Genomic DNA, 22,638 nt, shown 5'->3' with positions numbered 1-22,638 from the left:
CCTAATTAACCATATGAGGAATTATTAATAATTAAATGTAGAAAATCGACCAAATTATCAATAATTAATTTTAGCAAATTGAACAAATTAATAATTGATAATTAATAATTCTGCAAAAATTGAATGAAAAAAAGTGAATTTAATAATTGAATTGTAAATTAAAATGAATCATTAATAATTGTTAATTAGCTAATTACTGGAAAAAACAAAAGCAAAGAATGATAAAAAGTGCAAAAAGTAAAAAAGAATAAAAATTGAAATTTAAAACTTGAAAAATGCAATGAAAAAGTTGAAAAAAGAAATAAAGAAAGAAAAAAGCGCAAAAGAAATCCGGAAATAAAGGGAAAATAGAGCGAAAAAATTTGGAAAAAAAGGAAAAAAAAAATTTGCGCATCAATTAAAGTATTAAGATCAACGTTTAATTGACAAAACGTTTTCAAAGGCACAAATCGTGATCGTAAAATTTAAGCTACAATACAAAATTATAATTAGAATATCATCACAATATATAAACTCCAGTTATTTTCACAAACATTTTGTATTGGAAGATCAAAAATTACAACAATTGGAACATTTTCTTTTCTGTAATTATATGGAAAGTTTTTGTTTTTTGGTTTCTTTCATTTTTTTGTTTCCCTCACTATTCTATCATTCTCTCACTCTATCCTCGCTCCTCTCTCTCTCTCACACATTCTCTCTCCCTCTCTTCTTCTCTTTTCCTCTCTCTCTCTCCCTTAACTCCCTTTTCAATCATTTTTCTTTCACGACAAATTTATTTTCATTATTTTTCTACTTTTAAAAAAAAGGAACTTTTTTCAATTTTTTTTTCTTCAGGTCACATCGAGCAGTATGTTCAGTTTTCTCTTCTCTTGGCATTAAACTTCTTCAAAGCAGGTTGGATAAGCGCGATATCGCGTCAAAGGTAGAAACTGCGCGTAACAACAAACAATTAATAATAATAATAATAGTAATAATTTCTAATAATAAGAATAATTCTACTATAATTCGAATTTGAGGCGTAAAAAAAAATAATCACAGAATATCGAATCACAATCGAAACTACGATTGTGACTCGACAAGGAAACACAGCTTTGTCTCTTTTTTTTATGAAAAAATCATGGAGTGAAAATAAAAAAAAATTTGAAGAAATTTCCGCTCGCATGTAAAATTATTTTTTAGGGGGTTTAAGAAAAAAAAAATTGTCCTCGGCACGCAAAGTGATGGAGCGGCGAGAGTTTAGTTTCTTGTACAATTGAGTGAAAAAAAAACCTTTTCTTTCGATTTGTCGTCGTCAATGGAGATTCTCGGTTGGTTTTCATTGAGAATCGAATTAAAAGAAATGTATATAGATACGTAATATATGGTATATAAAATTGTTGGTGTGATTATATATAAAATATATTTGTATTTATATACATGGGGGGGGGGGGTAGTAAAAAAAATTGGATTGTAGCGGTAGATCGCGATTTGTTAGACCACGGTGCCCTCGCGCTCCTTCTCTTGCTGCCGGACAGCGACGGCGGCCTCTACGAGAAGATAGAGACACTTGAATTTGTCCTTGTCTTCCTCGGGTGGTGTTGGAGGCGGCGTTTCGTCGCTGTGAGGACTACATGCGTGAGTGCTATACACCTCAGTTTCCTGTTGAACGTCCGGAGTTGCTGCAAGATGTTGTCTCGGCGCACTCCAATAGGCGGCTTCGCTCACAGTCGATTGGTCCTCGTCCCTGTGTTGACGCAAATTTTTTTTTTATTTTCTTTTCGGTTTAAAAACTGTTTTTTCTTCAAATCGACATTTTTCGATTTTTTTTCTTCTATTCTTCTATTTTTATTATTTTCTATTTCTACTTCTTTTCCATTTTTTTCTATTTCTATTCTTTTTTATTTGAAAAATAAAACCGATTTCTATTTTTTTTTATTTAAAAAATAAAACCGATTTCTATATTTTTTTTATTTAGAAAAAATAAAACCGATTTTTAATCTTTTTTAGTTAAAAAATTAAACCGATTTCTATTCTTTTTTATTTAAAAAAAATAAAACCGATTTCTATTTTTTTCTGCAAGTGAACTGCTTTTTTCATAAAAAAAATTCCCGGTCATGAATTAATTTTCCCGATCATAAAGAAAAAAACTCAAAAATTATTTTCAAGATTTCGATTCAATTATTTTTTTAGAAATTTTTACTAAAATTGTTCTCTAATTCAATTATTTTCAATATTTTATGAGAAAATTCCTTAAACATTCAATTATTTCAAAGAAAAGTTCACCAAAAACTATAATATTTCCAAAATTCACTTGTTTACAAGACAATTTCATAACATTTCGATTAGTTTGAAAATTTTTCAATTAAATATGCATTTAAAAATATAACTAATTGCAAAAAAATGTTACAAAAAACAAACTTATTCAGAATTTGTATTTAACATTTTTTTTAGATTTAACTTTTCTAAAATTTTAATTTTAAACTTTCTGAAATTCATTCCATATTAATAATATTAATTTAACATTCTAAAATATAAAAATAGTTGCTTATAAATTATTATAGGAAAACGAATTGCTATTAATGCAAAATACGGTTTTTTTAAAATTTATTTTCCAAGAAAAACAGAATTTTATTTATTTTAATGTCTCGTTTTATTCAGAATTAAAAAATTAATTTTTGCTTAGAATTTTATTAAAAGTTTTAAAAATAATTTAATTGTTTTGAAGAATTTTATGGAAATTTTCTGAAAATAATTAAATTTACTTGAGGATTTCAATTTAAATTGTATTAAAAATAATTAAATTCTTATAATATTGAATTGTTTCAAGGAATTTTATTAAAATAATAAAATTGAAAATAATTGCATTCTTGTGAAGAATTTTATTATATGTATTAAAATAATTGAATTCTTGCAAATTTTTTCGACGAATTTAATTAAAACTGTATTGAAAATAATTTAATATCGTGCGAAGAATTTTATTAAATTTAAGAATAGAATTGAATTATTTTTAAGAATTTTATGAAAATTTTGTGAAAATAATTAAATTCTTTTGAGGATTTCAATCTAAATTGTATAAAAATAATTAAATTCTTATAATGGAATTCTTTCGTGAAATTTTATTAAAATTATATTGAAAATAATTGAATTGTTTTAAAGTATTTTATTAAAGTGGAATTTTTTAAAATTTTGTTTCTGAGATTATTCAAAATTGAAGACGATTTTTGAATTGTAAAGTTCAATTATTGTCAGAAATAGAAAGAATTTAAAATTTTTGAATATTTTCATTTTTTAAAAGGCTGTTGCGTTTTTTCTTCTATTTAAAAAATAAAACCGATTTTTTCAATTTTCTTATAAAAATTTCGCAGTGTCTTTATTCGAAATCCCAGGGATTTACAATCTTTCATGTTTCACGCTAAAAATCGCGTTTTCGCGATTGAAATTTTAATTTTCGACAAAATTTTGAACTTAAGCGTCGTTTTTAAATTTCGATTTTTGTAATTAACGTTGTTTTTCTTAAAATATAAATTATAAATATTGCAAATGCAAATTAAAATACAAAATCTCGTGGAGAAAATCGTTCGACAAAGAAAAAATAATAAAAAATAATAATTTTCGAGTTTGTAAATTTGTAAATTGACAGAAAGGGTGATGATTGAAGCGCAAATTTTTAAATGATCATTACAATAAATTGCAAAGTTTGCTAAACGTTGCATTTATTTAAAAAAAAAAAAATTTTTAACTCAAAATAGAATTAAAAAACAGATAATTAAAAAAATATATAGAAAATTCATCAAAATAAAAAAAAAAAAAAAATAATAATAGAAATAAAAAAGTGAATAAAAATACAGAAAAGTAATAGAAATAAAGAAAAAAACGGAAAATTATAATAAAAATAAAAAAAGTTGTTAAAAATTATTTGGTTGTAAGTTTTTTTTTCCTGGTATAAAAACTGTTTTTTTTTAATTTCCTTTTTAAAAATGAATTATTTATGCAAAATGAATAACTCACCCTCGTCGGGCAGGATGAGCGATCGCTTCAGCATAACTCGGCTGATTGTTCTGCTCGACTTTGGTCTCAGAATACGGATAGACAATCACGCTGGACCATTGGGATGCTGGACGTTCCTCCTCGCTGTGGGAGCTGCTCTCGTAATCATTCGGACTATCCTCTTCACTTCTGTGATAATTCGATAAATCAATTGTTAATCATTAAAATTCATTTGCATTTTAATGGTAATTTTAATAATTAAATAGTAGATAAATAAAAAATAAATAATAATTAATAAGTAGAAAATTAAATTATTTGTTTAATTGATAAATAAGGGAAAAAAAATTAAATAAATAGAAAAATAAATTATTTGTTTATAATTGATAAATAAATAAAAAATGGGTAAATAAATAATTAAATAAATAGAAAAATAAATAATTTGTTTAATTGATAAATAAATAAAAAAATGGGTAAATAAATAAATTAAAAAATGGGAAAAAATGATTACTAACCGATAGATGAGACCAGTTGCATCTTCGTAATCATGATCGCGGCTACGTTTCGGAGCACTCATTCCAGCGAGAGGATCCCATTCAGGAGTGGCGCGAGGACTGAGACTCGAGGCTTGTTGATGACTTCCTCCTGGCATTTTTTTTCCTCGTCGCGAGATAGTGTATTGAAGAGGATCGTGTCCCTCTCTGCGAATCATTTCCGGCAAAATGCGTCTTCTTGCATTGATAAACCAATTGCATACCTGAAATTCAATTATTTATTTAGTTCATTGCAAAATCAAATCTAAACAATAATAATTAACAATTATTTCTATTTTTTTATTTTTTTAGCTCGTTTATACGAATAAATGAATAAATAAATAAATTTCTTAACATTTACAATAATTTTTTATTTATTTATTTATTTATACATATGAAATTAATTAATATTTCAATAAAATTTAATATTTTTTTTCCACCTAAACTAAAACTAAATACTTCTTTACCACTAAAAACTAGATCCTACTAAAATTATTTAATATTGTTTAATAAATTGTAAAAATTAATATAATCATTTTCTTACTTCTATAAGGCAACACTTTACAAAATAAATAGAAAATGCAAAAATTGTGAAAGTATTTCGAAAAATTTTTTTTTCGAACTAGAAAAAAACTATAAAATATAATGATTTCTAAATTAACAATAAATTATCAGAAAAAAAACAGTTCATAAAAATAAATTTTCAATATTTTTATTATTTTAATTTATATGAATTTTCTAATAATTGTTAATAATTATTAATACATTAAATAATTTCCATTCAAATAATATATAAATATAACAATAATACAAATTGTAAAATAATAATGAAAATAAACAAATAATGTCAAAAATAATATTAATAACAGTAGTAATTATAATTAATTATATTAAATATTAATAATATAATAATAATAATAATTATGATTATTATTATTATTAAATTATTTAATATCATTTATAACTTAGTACGATTGGGCATTAAAAGCCCGTGTATTTTGAATAAATAAATAAATAAATAATGTTTATTGCATCCTATTCAAGGAGAAAATTAAAAGAAAATGGTCGTTATTCCTCGAATTTGCATAAATGCTAAAAAGGAGAGTGGGGACAAAATTTAATGCAAAAGAAATTATTAGAATAAAGAAAGGATAGAAGTCGAGAATATAAATGACCTTTTGACACTTGCAACAGAAAACGACATGTATAATTATAAGTACAGTCGAACCTGGATAAGAGAGAACTGGATAAGCGAGAAACCTCTATAAGCGAGAGAAAATTGCCGGTCCCTTGAACTCTCGCTTATCCAGGTTCGACTGTATATTCTTGCTGGACCATGACGAAATTATTTGCTCCCAATGTTTATCACAAATTTTTATTTATATTTAATTTCAAGAGAACGTTTTCTTTGCCACAACAATATTCACATGTTTCTTATTTCGAGAGAAATTAATTTTTTAAAAAATTTTTTTCGTTTTTAAGTTAAAATTACAACAATTTTTATTTTAAAAATATATTTTTTAAATTATAATTACAGATTTCAAAGCTTAATATTACAATTTTTAAGTTTATTTTACAATTTTGAAGTTCAAATAAAAAATTTTTAAATAAAAACTACAATTTTTGAGTTAAAACTAAATTTTTTAGTTAAAATTAAATGTTTTAGATGAGACCACAATTTTTAAATGTACATAATTTACAACTTTTTTTAGTAAAAATTATTAATTTTAAGCTAAAATTACATGTTTTAAGTTGAAACAAAAATTTGTAAATGTAAATTACTATTTTTAAGTTAAATTTAAAATTTGTATGTTAAAAATATAATTTTTAAGTTAAAATTACCGATTTAAAGTTTCAATTAACATTTTTAAATTAAATTTACAATTTTAAAGCTGAAACTTAAATTAATAAATGAAATGTACAATATTTAAGTTAAAACTATATTTTTTAAGTTAAACACAACAATTTTAAAGATAAGGAGATTAATTTTAAACTTAAAATGTTTATTTTAATCTGTATGTACATGTTGTAAGTTAAAATTAATTTTTTTAAGTGTAATTTGCAATTTTTAAGTAAACTACAATATTTTTATGTTAAATCTACAATTTTTAAGTTAAAAAACATTTTTAAAATTTTAATTACAAATTTTATGGTAGAACTTAAAATTTTAAATTAAATCTACAATTTTCAATTTAAAAATACTTTTTTTAAATAAAAAACTTACAGATTTGAAGCTAAAATTACAATTTTGAAGTTAGATTTGCAAATTTTAAGTCAAATCTACAATTTTTAAGTTAAAAATACATTTTTAAATCCTAAAATGATAAATTTAAAGCTAACATTACAATTTTTAAGTCAAATTTACAATTTTTAAGTTAAAAATATATTTAAAAAATTTTAAATAATAAATTTTAACTTAAAATTACAATTTTTAAGTCAAATTTACAAATATTAAGTTAAAAAAATATTTTGAAAAATTTGAAATAACACATTTGAAGCTGAAGTTATAACTTTTAAGTCAAATTTGCAAATTTTAATGTAAAATTAAATTTTTAACTCAAATCTACAATTTTTAAGTTGAAAATACATTTAAATAATTTTCGACTGTTTGATAAATATTAAAGTTCAAAATAGAAAAAAATATATATTATAGAAAATTTTATACGAAAACAAAAGAGATATATATTATTATTATTCACCTTCGTTCTATCATCGTAATCATCCTCAGAGATAAAGGATAAAAACTTGGCTTTGCACAATGAGCAAATCCTTCCCTGCATTGGTAACAGATCCGACTTGTACCTCAATTTCCGATGGATCTTGTAAAGATCATAAGTTCTTCTCGAATGATGATTCAAAAAGAATGGATCCGAACACAACTTAGACATTTTCTTTTGTAATCTTTGTATTTTTAGAATATTATTTAATCTTTGGTTTCTTATACTATTACTTATTTTCTGCATTCTAAGAGCATTATTCATTTTTAGTTTTTTTTTGTATTTTTCAAAGTTTTTTGTTTAAAATTGTTTTTGTTTTTAAAAATGTCAAAGTATTAAAAATCACGATTTTGTTTATTTAAAAAATATATTTATTTATTTGATTTTAAAATTACACTTAAAAAAGTTTTTTTCTATTTCTCTTGTGTCTATTAGTTGGTTAACTGGCGAAATAAATTCTTCTTCACACTTTCATTAAGCGAGTCAAACAGCAACTAATGATTAACTTCGACAAAAGTTGTTATGACATAGAGAAGAACACTGATTTTTGGTTTTGGTATTCAATAATATTCACAAACACACACACACAGCGAGTATAGCGAGTATTATTTGAACAAAGAATGATAGAACAGTACTGAGGAATATTTTGCGAAAACATCTCTATTTAATGGCATCAAGGGCCAATCGCAGGGCGAGAATTTTTCCAGGTGGTAGGGACATTATTAAAATCAAAGGGTTCTCTTTACCTCCCACTATTTATTTCCCAAAAATTTTCTTGGCGGGGATGAATTTTCAATGACATCAAATGGCAATTAGGCCAAACCTACCGATTTTTCAAAGACACACCCCCCTTAAGAAAATTTATTTATTTATTTACTTTACTTAATTTATGCATTTGTTTATTTTATTTATTTCAGTTGTATGCAAGAAGAATAAATAAAAAGTAAACAAAACATTATAAAAAATAAAATGTTTCTGTTTCTTCAAAGCAGAAATTAGAAGTTTTATTATTATACATTTAACAATTATATACTTTTTCTTAAATAATTAAACAATTTAAATGAATAATTAAATGAGGATATGAAATAAACCATACAAAAAATAAACAAATAATAATAAAGAAAATAAACAAATAATAAAATAAATAATTAGTGCTAAATCATAACTAACAAATAGTAATTTTAGCTTATAACCAATCATGTTAGCTCAAAATTGTAGTTTTAACTCTAATACTGTAGATTTAAGTTAAAAATTTAAGTTTTACATTAAAATTTGTAAATTTGACTTAAAAATTATAATTTCAGCTTCAAATCTGTTATTTAAAATATTTTTTAAATATATTTTTAACTTAAAATTTGTAAATTTGACTTAAAAATTGTAATTTTAAATTCAAATCTATTATTTAAAATTTTTTAAATGTATTTTTAACTCAAAAATTGTAGATTTTACTTAAAATTTGTAAAGTTGACTTAAAAATTGTAATTCTAGGATCAAATCTGTATTTTTTTTTATTGAAAAAATATATTTTTAAATTAAAAATAGTAAATTTAATTTAAAATTATAAAAAGATAAATGGATACGAAATAATATAATTTCAAAAATAAGAAAATAATAAATAAATACTATTAAATAATAATTCTAAAGTCTGAAATAACTTTGAATTCTTTGAAAAAATTAATTTTGAAGACTAAAAGTTGAAGGGCTGGCTGCAATAAGGGGACGAACGCGAGACTTGGAAGGGATACTACCAGTCGGGTAGCAGTGACAAGCCTTGAGCCGCTCGCTGCTACCTGACTGGTATTATCCCTTTCAACTACGCGCTCGTCCCCTTATTGCAGCCAGCCCTTCAATTGTTATTAAATTTTAAATTCTTGAGTGATTTTAAAGTCTAAAAATTAAATTTAATTCTGAAATGAATTTTAAAACAACTTTTTGAAACAATAATTTGTGAAGTAACTTTAAAAAATAAAAGATTTTCAAAAAACTGTACTTTGTATCCTTAAATGATTTTAATGTTCAAAAATCACATTATTTTGTAAAATAACTAAAATGTCTAAAAAAATTTAATTATTTATCATTTAAAATTAATTTTAAAGTCTTAAACTGCATTGAATTGTCAAAAGGTCTGAAATAACTATAAACTTTAAAATGATTGTAGAGTGTAAAATAATTTTTACGCATCCTTAAATGATTTTAAAGTTTAAAATTACATTCAAATTTAAAGCTAGATTATTTAAAAATATAAATCAATGAAAAAGTTTAAAAAATTACTCTAAATTATAAAAGAACTTAAAATCTTAAAATTACTTTAAGTTTTAAGTATAAAATTACTGAAAATAGTAAAATGACTAAAGTATTGATATTTACTTTTGGAATTTAAAAAAAAATCTATAATTTGAAATTTGTTTAAGGTGCAAAATTACTTAAAAGTGCAATATTACTTTAGTTTAAAATTACTCTAAAGTCTAAAACTACTTAAAAGACTAAAATTACTTTAATTTGAAATTCCAAAAACTACTTTAGATTGAAATTACTTTCAAGATATTTTTACAAATATTTGAAATTACTTTGTGAAAAATAAAATTACTTTAAAGCTCAAAATTGTTTCAAGGCACGAAATTACTTTAAAGCACAAAATTACTTTAAAGCACAGAATTGCTTTAAGGCACGAAATTACTTTAAAGCACAAAATTGCTTTAAGGCACGAAATTACTTTGAAGTAAAAAATTATTTTAAAGCAAAACATTTCTTTAGAGTACAAAATTACTTTATATTGTTGAAACATTTAAAATCTTTTGAAAAATTAAAAAGCCCATAGAATTTTTTTTCATATTTCTTATTTCTCTTGAAACAAAAATATTTTTGAAAAAATTTCAAGAATTTAAAAAATTTTAAATCCAGTTCGCAAAACAGTAATTTTTAACAGTTTTATTTAAATATAATATACACTATGTTGCCTGTTTGCGCATTATTATAAATATACAGTAGTGCTCTCATCTCAATTCAACACCAGGTGCAGGTAATCTGTTTCAGGGGTTTTACCTAACCATTAAGTTGAACGGCGCCGCATGGATTAACTAATTTACTTATTCGTTACATTATTCTAATTCTAAAGGAACATTTTCCTACCTGTATTATATATTTTCAAGTCTTAAGGAGACGTTTATTGAGACAAGCAATAAATTTCCAGAATCAAAAGACTTAATTACATATTCTTTCAAAGTTTCAATTTTTTCAAGTCTGCAATTATTTTTAGTTCCGATTTGATTTCTTTTTCATGAATTTGGCTATTTTTCTTCTATTTCAATTTTTTCATTTCTATTTTTTCATTCTACTTTTTTTATTTATTCAGTTATTTATTTATTTCTACACTTAAGAGCATTTTTTGAAAATAATTTATCTACTTATTCAGGGTGATCGCTTTTTTCATAAAAAAAATATTCCTGGTCATGAATTATTTTTCCCGGTCATAAAGAAAAACTCTCAAAAATTATTATCAAAATTTTAATTCAATTATTTTCTAGAAATTTTAACTAAAATTCTTCTTTAATTCAATATTATTTTTAATATTTTTTGAGAAAGTTCCTTAAAATTCAATTATTTCAAAAAAAGTTCATCAAAAACTAAAATATTTTTAAAATTCACTTAATAACATCACTTTTTTGTTGTAATTAGTTCAAATATTTATTAATTCAAATTGAGATAATAAGTTTTGTGATAATATTATTGCAAAAGAAATTTATAAATTAATTTATTTTTCACTATTTTATATGTGGAAATTTTTCTATTTTAAAATATAACATTTTTAATAAAATTTTATATTATTTTTTTTACTTTTTTTATTTTTTTAACTTTATAATTTTGAATCTGCAATGTAAAATTTATTTTTTCCTTAGAATTTTATTAACATTTTTGAAAATAATTTTAGTGTTTTGAAGAATTTTTATGGATATTTTGTGAAAATAATTAAATTCTTTTGAGGAATTCAATAATTCAAATTGTATTGAAAATAATTAAATTCTTATAATTGATTTTTTTTAAATTTATTAAGATTATATTAAAAATAATTGAATTCGACGAATTTAATTAAAATTGTATTGAATATAATTGAATGTCGTGCGAAGATTGCTATTAAATTTTTTGAAAATAATTGAATTGTGTAAAGAATTTTATTAAAGTTGAATTTTTTAAAATTTTTTTAAGCGAAATTATTCAAAAATTGAAGATGATTTTTGAAAATAAAAAATTTTGTAATTTACATAATTATAATAAAGTAAATAGCAATTAAATTTTAATTAAAAATCTGTAAATTTAAATTATTGTTAGAAATGGAAAGAATTTATTTATTTATTTAAACACTGGAATTTAAAATTAAATTGAATATTTTTTTAAAGGCTGTTGCGTTGGTCAACAAAATTCACAATTTTCTTATGAATTCTAGAATTTTATTTATTTATTTACTTTTCCATTCCTTTGTTTTTATTTATTTAATTTTTTACTTCAGTTTGTTTATCAACTTTTTTTGCTATTTATTTATTTAGCTTTACATTATACAAAATTTGTTTATTTATTAATTATTTATTTATTTTTTATACTTATTATTTGACTATTTGTTTATTAATTAACATAATTAATTTATTATTTTCATATTAATTTTACAATATTTTTTTGATTATTTCCCGTGTAGAAATTGCCATATTTAGGCCATAACATGGCATGAAACACCTTCCCATGTTATGGCCTACACAATGATCAAAAGATCTGGCCCCTATTTGGGCCATGGTTAAATTTCTACACGGGTTAGGTCGTAAATATTTTACTGTTCGTTTATTTATTTGTATTTCTCCTTTTATTTATTTACCTAGTTATTTTACTATTTATTTATTGACCTACTTTTTTATTTATTTTCCTCCTTAATTAAAAATCACTTTTTATGTTTATTTAACCATTAGTTTGTTAATGTAATTATTAAAAAACTTTTTTTTTTAATTTTCTTTTATCTTTGATTATTAATTTATGGATTCAACTATAAATAAAAAAATAATAATTTACCTAATTGTTTCACTATTTGTTGAGTAGTTCACCTATTTAAAGAAAAGGAAACTATATAAAAGAATAAGAAAATAGATAAAAATTATAATAAAAGAAATGAAAAATAGAAAATAGAAGAAGAAGATTAAGAAAATATAATAATCATAAAAATCCCTTCTTGGAAATACCCAATAATAAACTTTTGAAGGAGACTGTAGGTCGAGATAATGATCTCTTTTATGACAATTGCGAATTGAAATTAGTAAATGCGTCTCTCTATTATGCAGACAAATTTTTGAAACAAGTGGGCGGGAAAGTGGCATCTTTTTCTTCGAAATCTACTTGTATATGTGTGGAGAAAAAGAGTAAAATGAGTTTTCATTGTACTTAATTTACAATTGAAGGTGTGTTTTAGAAAATTCCTTTTTTACCCTCAAAGATTTGTATGTACTCTCAATAGCCAATCATAAATAATATCAGTGGCTAGACATACCTTTTTGTTTCATTCTGACCATAAATAAAAAGGCATTGAATACATTTTGCTTGTACCTTATCTTCTGTAATACTTGACTTCCTTTTTAAAAATGAATAACTGTGTGTATTATATACCTGGTAGTCATTTTAAAGTCAACTTTGTTAAAAGTTCAGATTATGTAAGTTCTAAATATTGCCGCCTTTGGTTGGTAAATTTGTAAAAATTAATTTAATAAGAACATTTTTCAAAATTTGTGTTCCCTAAGAATTTTTAAAGAAATTTAATAAAGAAGAAGATTATTCTAAAGTAATTTTGTACTTTTAAATTAAGTGTGTGCTTTCAAGTAATTTCGCTCCTTAAAGCATTTTTATGCTTTAAAGTAATTTTATTCTTCACAAAGTAATTTCAATTTAAAGTAGTGTTTGAAATTCCAAATAACTTTTGCTTAAAAGAGTAATTTGAGATTAAGTTATTTTTAGAAATTTTAAATAATTTTTATAATTTAAAGTAATTATAATTTACAGTCAGGTCCCCATACTGTTAGATTCCAAACTGTTATGTCCTCAGTAGTGTTATGTTTTTGCATAACCTCCAAATTCAGAAGTGTTAGGTGACGTCACGTTACGTCACCAATTTTCAGGGCCGTATTCTTAAGCCCAAAGAAAAGGAGGCATATACTTCTAGGCCAAACTTGAGGTGTATATATTTACGTTCCTGAAAGGTGCGCAGTAGGCATACTTTGAGCACATAACAGAGCTGAGTCTGGAGGAGTGGGAAATTTCTGGAAATGTAACAGTATGGGGACCCGACTGTATTAAGTACCTAATATTAAACTTTAGATTAATTTTATTTTTCACAAAGTAATATCAAATATTAATGTAAAAATATTTCGAAAGTAATTTCAAATTAAAGTAGTTCTTGGAATTTCAAATAACTTTCACTTGAAAAAGTAATTTCAGATTAAAGTTATTTTTAGAAATTTTAAATGATTTTCATAATTTAAAGTAATTTTAGTCTTTCAAGTAATTTTAGATTTTTGAGTAATTATGTACTTTAAGGTAGTACGCTCGCAATCGCACTTTTCTATAGAATTTCATGAAATTTGAAATCAGAATAGTTAATAACAAGATCTATGTATTTGCAAAATATTAAAAAAATTGACCGTTTCTAAAACAAGATATTTAAGTTCAAAGTTTGTTATTTAACATGGTTAACCTATGAAAAGTGCATGTAAACGGCACATTTCTTCTAATAACTTCTAAAATTTTCTATAGATTGTTTTAAAAAACTAATATATTATAAATGAATGTTTGAGAAATTTATAACAAAAAGATTTAACAATATTAACCGTTTCAGTTAAAAGTTATAATTTAATATAATATTCTAATCTGACTAGTATACTTGTGTGTGAGTGTGTCTGTACATAGGGCTGACTATGTATTCAGTACAGTCCAAGCAAAAATATGCTACAGTAACTGCACCATACTATAGCATTTTATTAAAATTTACTTTTGAGAGTGACTGTCGCGAGCGTACTACCTTAAAGTAATTTTGTACCTAAAAGCAATTTTGTGCTTTCAAGTAATTTTATTTTTCACAAAGTAATTTATAATATTAATCTAAAAAGATCCAGAAAGTAATTTCAAATTAAAGTAGTTTTTGGAATTTCAAATAACTTTCACTTAAAAAAGTAATTTCAGATTAAAGTTATTTTTAGAAACTTTAAATGATTTTTATAATTTAAAGTAATTTTAGTCTTTTATGTATTTTTAGACTTTACAGTATTTTTATATTTTAAAGTAATTTCAGAATAAAGTTATTTTAGATTTTAAGTAATTTTTAGAAATTTTAAATGATTTAAAAATTTTACAGTAAATTTAGTCTCATAAGTAATTTTAGACTCCAGAGTAATTTTATACTTTAAAGTAATTTTAGACTTTAAAATAATTTATTTCTATTTTATAGTAATTTGGACATTAAAGTAATGTTGCACTTTTAAGTAACTTTGCACCTTGAACAAATTTCAAATTATAATTTTTTTTTTAAATTCCAAAAAGAAATAGGGTATAAGTGCGTCGCTACGCGTTCGTGAAATGTGTAATTATTTATCACTTAAGAAAATATTAATATTTAAAAAACATTGAAAAAATTATTTTGAACAATATTTGATACAATTATTGTCTAAAAAGATATACATTTAACATAAAATTACTTTAATTATTTAACTTTGAATTCTGCTTACCGCAGAATCTGAAACATACGTATGTGAAATGCATGTGCTACCCTACTTATAAAAATTCAAAAAAATTCGGTAATTTCATTTTTAAAATTACATACCTACTTAATTAAAAAATTAAATTCACATTTAAATAACAGTGGCGTGCAGTTTACAAAAAAAGTATATAATTATATTATTCTTTGTGACGTTGTGCAAAATGTATAAATTTACAACGTACTTATTTATAAATTTTTACCAAACTATTATGGTAATTAAAAACACAAAAATATTGTAAATTCTCCGCCAAATTAAATTTATCAGGAGAAAATTTAAATAAATTCCATTCGCCAATATTGCGAAATTTGAAAAATTAGTTTTTGAGGTTATCAAATATGCTTTTTCTCTTTATCCTGAAATAATAGTCTTAAAATGAAACTTAAATCGTATAGTTTAAGATCCATGTGCGCAAGACAACAACAAAAAATTTTTTTTGAACAAAGTGGGGGTGAAAAACCAAAAAAATTTTTTTTTTCTTATTATTGACATCGGATTTGTTTTTAATGTATTTTCGTTCGCTGAACACGATCCCGGGTCCAAAAATTTTGTAGAAAGTCAGAATTTTGAGAAAAGTGGGGGTAAGGACACAAAAAACGTGTTTTTCAGGCTTTTCAATACAATTTTTCTCTTTAAACTGAAGTGCTAGTCTAGTGTTGCCGCGATAATGGCGAGAGGCGAGACGAGACGAGAGAACTTTGACTCGAGACGAGACGAGACAGTATTTTTTTAATTATCGCTAAAACGATACAAGACGAGAGAGGTGTCACGAGAGACGAGAATTCTCGACGAGAATTACGAGAATTCTCGATGAGAATTTTTTTTAAATTGCAAAGTTTTATTCTGAAAATATATAGTTACGGTTAACATATATATATAAAATATGATAGATATATGTATACTAAAATCTTTTATTGTTTACGTTGCATTTAATAGTCTTTTTAAACAAAATATAAGAAATTATAAATATTTTATATAAATTATATTTTTTTTATACATAATATTTAGTAAATAAATTCTTTCTTAACTAAAAGTTGAAATTTAATTCTTTTTTCAGTGTTTTTTTTAATGAGCAATATTTAACGGAAAAATAAATTTAAAAAAATTGTGAAAAAAAAATTTGGGTTTGGATCATAAATTCAGTTTCTTTGCTTATTTTTAAATATTATTGTGAAAATGGGTTCTATATTTAGCTAAAAAAGTTAGCAACTTTTCTCTCTAAATCTGAATTAGTAGAATTCTACTAAGGAATAGTAAAATTTGACTAATTTTTAGTAGTTTTCATGGACGACTTTTCCCCTTTTAAATTAGTAGAATATTACTAATTCTTAGTAAAATTTTACTAATGTTTTAGTAGAAATTCACTAATTAAAAGTCACTCATTTCACTAAATGAATTAGTAAAACTGTTTTATCGACTATTAATAAAACAGTTCTACTAATTGTTAGTAGAAATCTACTAATCAATTAGTAAAATTCACTATTTGTTAGTAATATATTACTAAATCATTTGGTGGACGACTTTTCGCCATTTCATTAGTAACTTTCTACTAATTCAGATTTAGAGAGTTATATTTATCTTTTTAAAAATTATTTGATTTGAATCAAATAAGAAAGTATTCACTTGAACTTGAATGAAATAATTTTTATTTTACTGAAATAAATTATTTTTGAACCAATGAATTCAGAATTTGAAGCAAATAAAATTTATTTGATAATAAACAAAACAAGTAATCAGTTATTGGAGACAAAAACATTTTTTTAATGCAAAAAATAAAAAAAATTGCATTTTTGATTATTTGAAAATAAATTGTAACTATTATTCAGCTTAACATTTTTTATTCCAATATAGCTAAAATTTTAAACCAGACTAATACCTGAGAGACTACCAAGTCTCACCTTAATCGTCAAGTCATTTTTTCGTAATGTGCGAACAAAATTTTACAGACATATATGTATATCTAAGATAAATATTAACATTAAAAAAAATTAACACGTCAAATTTTTTACAATACTATACTTCTATAAAGAAAGCTGAAAAAGACGAGAGAAAACTAGAATGTGTAGCATTCTCGACGCTCGAGACGAGACGAGACGATAATGTGTAGCATTCTCGACACTCGAGACGAGACGAGACGATAATATGTAATATTTTCGAAACACGAGACGAGACGATAAATTGCCCTATAATAACGAGACAAGACGAGACAGTTAAAATTATCGCCTCGTCTCGTATCGCGGCAACACTATGCTAGTCTTAATATAAAAGTTGAAATATGCAATTTAAGATCAATGTGCGCAAGACAAAATAGAAGTTTTTGAAAAAAGTGGGGGTAAAGATCCAAAAAAATTATTTTTTTTTATTTTTGATATGGGAATCGTTTTCTGTGTATTTTTGTTCGCTGAACACGATTCCAAGTTTCGAAATTACCTTACACGTCATGATTTTAAGAAAAGTAAGACTAAATAAAATTATTTTTTGATAATTTTTCAATATGGGAACGGTTTTTAATGTATTTTTGTTCGCTAAACACGATCGCTGGTCCCAAAATTGCCTAACACGTCAGGATACTTTATTGAAAAATTATACCAAGAAGAAAAGTATTAAAAAATTCTACTTTAGAGTATTGTAAATTCAAAACTACTCGCAATTGTAAAGGAATTTCTACATTACCGACTGGTGATAATAATAATAATAATAATAAAATGATAATAATAATAATAACAGTAATAATTGAAATTTTTCCTTTTGTCTTTTATTTACCTGTAGAACTGTGAGATTTGCTTCTTGACTGAGGGTGAGTTTCTCACTATCACTGGGATAAGCGTTGTACCTGTGCTCATAGAGCCATCTTTTTAAAATTTTTACCGAATGTTTCGGTAAATTTCCTCGACGTTTTCGTACGGAATGCGTTCCCGAATGATGTAAAATTCCTGAGTGACCTTTGCCACGAATCGTCGACGAATCATGTTCAGCGTCTGATCCACTTTGATCGTCATCAGTGCTGCTCGACGATGGAAAGCGTTCCCTCGCTAAAACAAAATAAATGCATAATTCAATTAATTTCCATTTCTTAAACAATATACAAAAATTTCCTTTTTATTAGATTATTTTCAATTCATGGGTAATTTTATTAATGAATAATTAACTTAATCTACATTATTAATTAATATAGATTTGAAACTTTACTCTCCGCATTTTAGGTTATGTTTTCAAACATTGTAATGCTTCCCACTTCTTTTTTTAAATTGTAATGTTTGAAAACATAACCTAAAAAGAGGGAAGCAAAGTTCCAATGGTCAGTTATCGATATTTTTCGTTTTCATTACCGACCGAAGTACATAATTACCGACCGTCGATAATAAATTACTGTTATTTATATCACTATTTATTTCCATTTTTTTACTAATATCTACAATAAAGTAAATAACAAAAAAGACAAATTCAAATAATATCTGCAAAATTATGCAATATAGAAAAAAAGTAAAATTAATAATTCATAAATAAGCCGTTAAATTGCAAAAACCGGGAAATTTAAAGAAAATTGCAACTAATTTCCCATTATATCTTAATACAGTATAAATTTACATTTCCTTAAACGCTATGTATTGGAAATTTTCTTATATAAAAGATTATAGTTTGATTAATAATTAAAAATACGGAGGAACAAAAAAATTTATAATCGTTTAATATAGAAAATTTATATTTTTAATTTATTTACGATAATTCTGTATTTCTCTCATAATATTATAAACGGATAAAATGATTCAGCAATATTACCATTGATTGTTTATATCGAAGGTCTTAATTTTCTATCTCTTCGCCTGTAATGAAGTCTTGAGATAAATAACTTTGTAAACACATATATAATAAAAATAATAACACTACTAGTAATTATTAATAATTTATAAGAACAAAAAAATACAACAATAAATAAACAAATTAATTAATTAAAAACAATAGAAATAAAAAGTAAACAAATAAACTATAAAAATGAAATAAAAACTAAAATTATAATTTTTATACAATTATCATTATAATAAACAATAATTATTACACGGTGACCACTTTTTTCAAAAAAGAAAAATTTCCTAGTCTTTGAATTATTTTTCCCGGTATAATAAAAAAAAATTCTCAAAAATTATATTTTCAAGATTTCAATTCAATTATCTTCTAGAAATTTTAACTAAAATTTCTCTCTAATTCAATTATTTTTAATATTTTTTAAGAAAGTTTCTTAAAATTCAATGATTTCAAAAAAAGTTACCCAAAAACTAAAATATTTCTAAATCCAATTATGTTTACAAAACAATTTCATGACATTTGGAATAATTTGAAAATTCTTCAATTAAAAATAAATTAAAAAATATAACTATAATTTCATAAAAATGTGAGTAAAAATGTTTCAGAAAACTAAATTATTCAGAATTTATAATTTCAGTTTTTTTCAATTAAACTTTTCTAAAACTTTAATTTGAAACTTTTTAAAATTTTAAAAATTTATTTTTTAAGAAAAGCAGAATTACATTTATTTTAATGACTCGTTCTATTTAGAAGTTAAAAATTAATTTTTAGAAATTTCGTATCACTTTGGTTCTAATTTGTTCAAATATTTACTAATTCAAATTTAGAGAATAAGTTTTGTGATAATATTATTGCAAAAAAAAATTTATTAATTAATTTATTTTTCACTATTTTATAAGTGGAATTTTTTCTATTTTAAAATAGGTATAACATTTTTAATAAAATTTTACATTATTTTTTTCTACTTTTTGTATTTTTTTAACTGTATAATTTTGAATCTGAAATGTAAAATTTAATTTTTGTTTTGAATTTTATTAAAATTCTTTACAGGATTTCAATTTAAATTGTATTAAAAATAATTTAATTCTTATAATTGAATTGTTTCAAGGAATTTTATTAAAATAATTGAAAATAATTGAATTCTTCTGAAGAATTTAATTTTATATATATAAAAATAATTGAATTCATGACAATTATTCGACGAATTTTATTAAAATTGTATTGAAAAGAATTAAATCTCGTGCGAAGAATTTTATTAAATTTTTTTTTAAATAATTTAATTGTTTTGAAGAAGTTTATTAAAGTTGAATTTTTTAAAATTTTGGCTATCGAAGAAACATTTGAAAAGTTGAATGAAAAGAAAAATCTTCCGGAACTGGATTCGAACCCCGAACTTTTACCACAAAAGTTGAAAGCCCTACTCATTTTTTTTATTTGTTTATTGATACCAGATAAAATATACATGTTTATATACTCATCAGGCTATAACACAACTACTTTCAAAATTGACAATTTCGTTCCTTTTGCTCAAATATAATCGCATTATTGTAACTATATTGCGATTTTAATATTTCAAATCAAGGTCTAAAAAAATATTCTTCAAATATAAATTTAAAAACCTAATAAAACAAAAATAAAATTGAGAACAGTTTATTTCGAACAGAATCTAAAAAAAATAAAAAAGTGCCTGAGAAATGAAATAAAAATCGCTTTTTTTGTTTGACAGCTTTTCAGAAAAGTTTATGACAATCGCGTGTGCGAGTAACAATATTAGATGTTTATATATATATATATATATAAATATACACGCGAATAGATGCCAGTTAATTTGTTTTCATCGATCTATCGTCATTGACCACGTTCAATCGAGTATTTGGGTTAAAATTCGCGCTCAAATAGGTCGTTCAGGGCTCAAAGGGGAGAGGGGGCTACTTGACCCGACCGAGAAACAATCATGCCATAGACTACGAATCATCTCTTTCCATTTATGAATTCACAGAGCCGATAAAATACAAATAGAAATATTATCCAGTTTCCCGAAAATAATAAACAAACACTACGGGGAAAAAAATAATTTCCTCATTTTATTCTCATTTTAAATAATTTTAAACCATTGAAAATAGTATTTTTAAAAATGTTTCAATTGCTAATTAAGTCAATTGTTAATTAACAAAAAAATTAAATTGCAAAAGAAATTATTAATAACATTTCGAGAAAAATAACAAAGAAAAAAAAAAAATAAAAAGAACAGAAGAGTACTCATTAAAAATATATATGGAATAATATATTTATTTTCAGTTGTATTTTTAGTTGATTTCCTTTGTAGTAATATTATGTAATAATAAAAGATAGCAGAATTAATTTGCTTTAAAATAAACTAAGAATTTAGTAAAAAAAAAGAAAAAAAATTTTTATGAAGAATCGAATCCTAGCTTCGAATTTCAGCAGTCAGGTGCTTTAACAATCAAGGCCAGCGCCATAAATACAAAAAAAAATTTATATTCAATTTAAAACAGCAAAGATGAAAAAAAACGCCGGGTACTACAAATGACAATTTTTTTTGAATTATTATAAAAAATTAAATTTTATAAAATAGGAAATAAAAAAACAATATTTTTGAAATTAGAACAAAAAAATTAATCTTATTAAAAAAAACCTAATGAATTTAATCAAAAATCAATAATAAAAAAAATCCTCTGAGAAGAATCGAACCTCCGAAGTTTTAGTCAGGACACTAAATGACTGAGACCAACGCAACATTACAAATAAAAAAAAAAGTCCAAAAATTTTCAATTTACATCTAAAACACTCCAAAAAATGATGCAAAACACAAACCACGCAAGATACTAAAAACAACAACCTCTTCAAAGCGAAATTGTTGTCAAGAACATATAAATTAAATTGAGCGTGAAGTTTCATGATTTGTCGTGTCATGAAATAGAGAAAGAGAAGAGGAGAGAAAGACAAGAGGAAAATTGGCAAAATTCCCAAGTGTCATTACACTCTTGATGCGTTTCCGTATCACAGAATGAGGAATAAACCCCTCCCCCGTATTTATTTTTCACGCACCATAACGGAAATTCATTTCTAGAAAAGTAATTAAGCTGACTAAGTAAGAACGAGAAATTTTTCAAAAAGAAAATACAAATTTTTTTTTTGTAATTGGAAAAAAAGGGGGAGGGGGTAAAATTGTGATTAGTTTTCCCTGACCCCCCTCGACAGGTATTCGATACAATTGCAATGCGTTTATACGTAAGAGTAGATAATAATATTGAAGGAAGAAGAGAGATTCGCTCGTTCTGAAAATAAACGTGCCGGCAGCTGTCGTCTTTCCGTATTTAGCTTGGATATGTGGGACTGACTCAAGAGACTCAGAAAGACGTCACAGGTCATTTGACATTTAATACTCCACGTGCGTTCTCAACTCTCGTCCAGTTGATGGATTTCGCTATTTCATTGTGTAATCCTCAAAAAAAAAAAAAAAATAGTCAACCAAAATCAATTGCAAAATTTTTTTTCAAACTCAACACGAAGACAAAAATTTTTGACCCTAACACTCAAAATTTGTCTGAAAGAACCAAATTGATTGGTATTGAAGCGACCAAATTATTTAGTTTTTGACAACAAAATTTTTTTTGGGCAAAATAAATTATTCAGTTGAGAAAATAATAAACAAACTATCAATTCATTTTAATTTATATTCTCCACTATTTTTCTCATCGCCCTTAGGGAGCTTTCACAAATGATGTCACGCAATTTTTCGGGATTTTAGACACCCCCCCCCTCCGCCTGTCACGCAATTTCATGCAATTTCACATGTAAAAATACATTGTGTCACGTTTG

At 23.9% G+C, this 22,638-nt stretch overlaps 1 protein-coding gene across 3 annotated transcripts in view; it reads right to left on the bottom strand.

Annotated features, from left to right (window-relative positions):
• Positions 1 to 397: 397 nt before the first annotated feature.
• LOC122499212 (homeobox protein TGIF2-like) overlaps positions 398 to 22,638 on the bottom strand; it is a 164,767-nt gene continuing 142,526 nt past the window's right edge. For 2 of the 3 annotated variants that reach the window (XM_043607399.1, XM_043607408.1), the window contains 4 exons: positions 17,755 to 18,023; positions 4,479 to 4,720; positions 3,988 to 4,155; positions 398 to 1,723 (listed from right to left, as the gene is read on the bottom strand). In XM_043607399.1, coding sequence (XP_043463334.1) covers positions 1,471 to 1,723; positions 3,988 to 4,155; positions 4,479 to 4,720; positions 17,755 to 18,023 — 932 coding nt within the window. In that variant the 3' untranslated portion in view covers positions 398 to 1,470. Of the gene's footprint in view, positions 1,724 to 3,987; positions 4,156 to 4,478; positions 4,721 to 7,195; positions 7,840 to 17,754; positions 18,024 to 22,638 lie in introns of those variants that run through there. The other variant, XM_043607417.1, reaches the window with a different exon arrangement.

Source organism: Leptopilina heterotoma, unplaced genomic scaffold (assembly GCF_015476425.1).
Source record: "Leptopilina heterotoma isolate Lh14 unplaced genomic scaffold, ASM1547642v1 Lhet_100, whole genome shotgun sequence".
Taxonomy (NCBI): domain Eukaryota; kingdom Metazoa; phylum Arthropoda; class Insecta; order Hymenoptera; family Figitidae; genus Leptopilina; species Leptopilina heterotoma.
The sequence above is the reverse complement of the archived record's forward strand: the minus strand, read 5'-3'. Positions and strand labels throughout refer to the sequence as shown.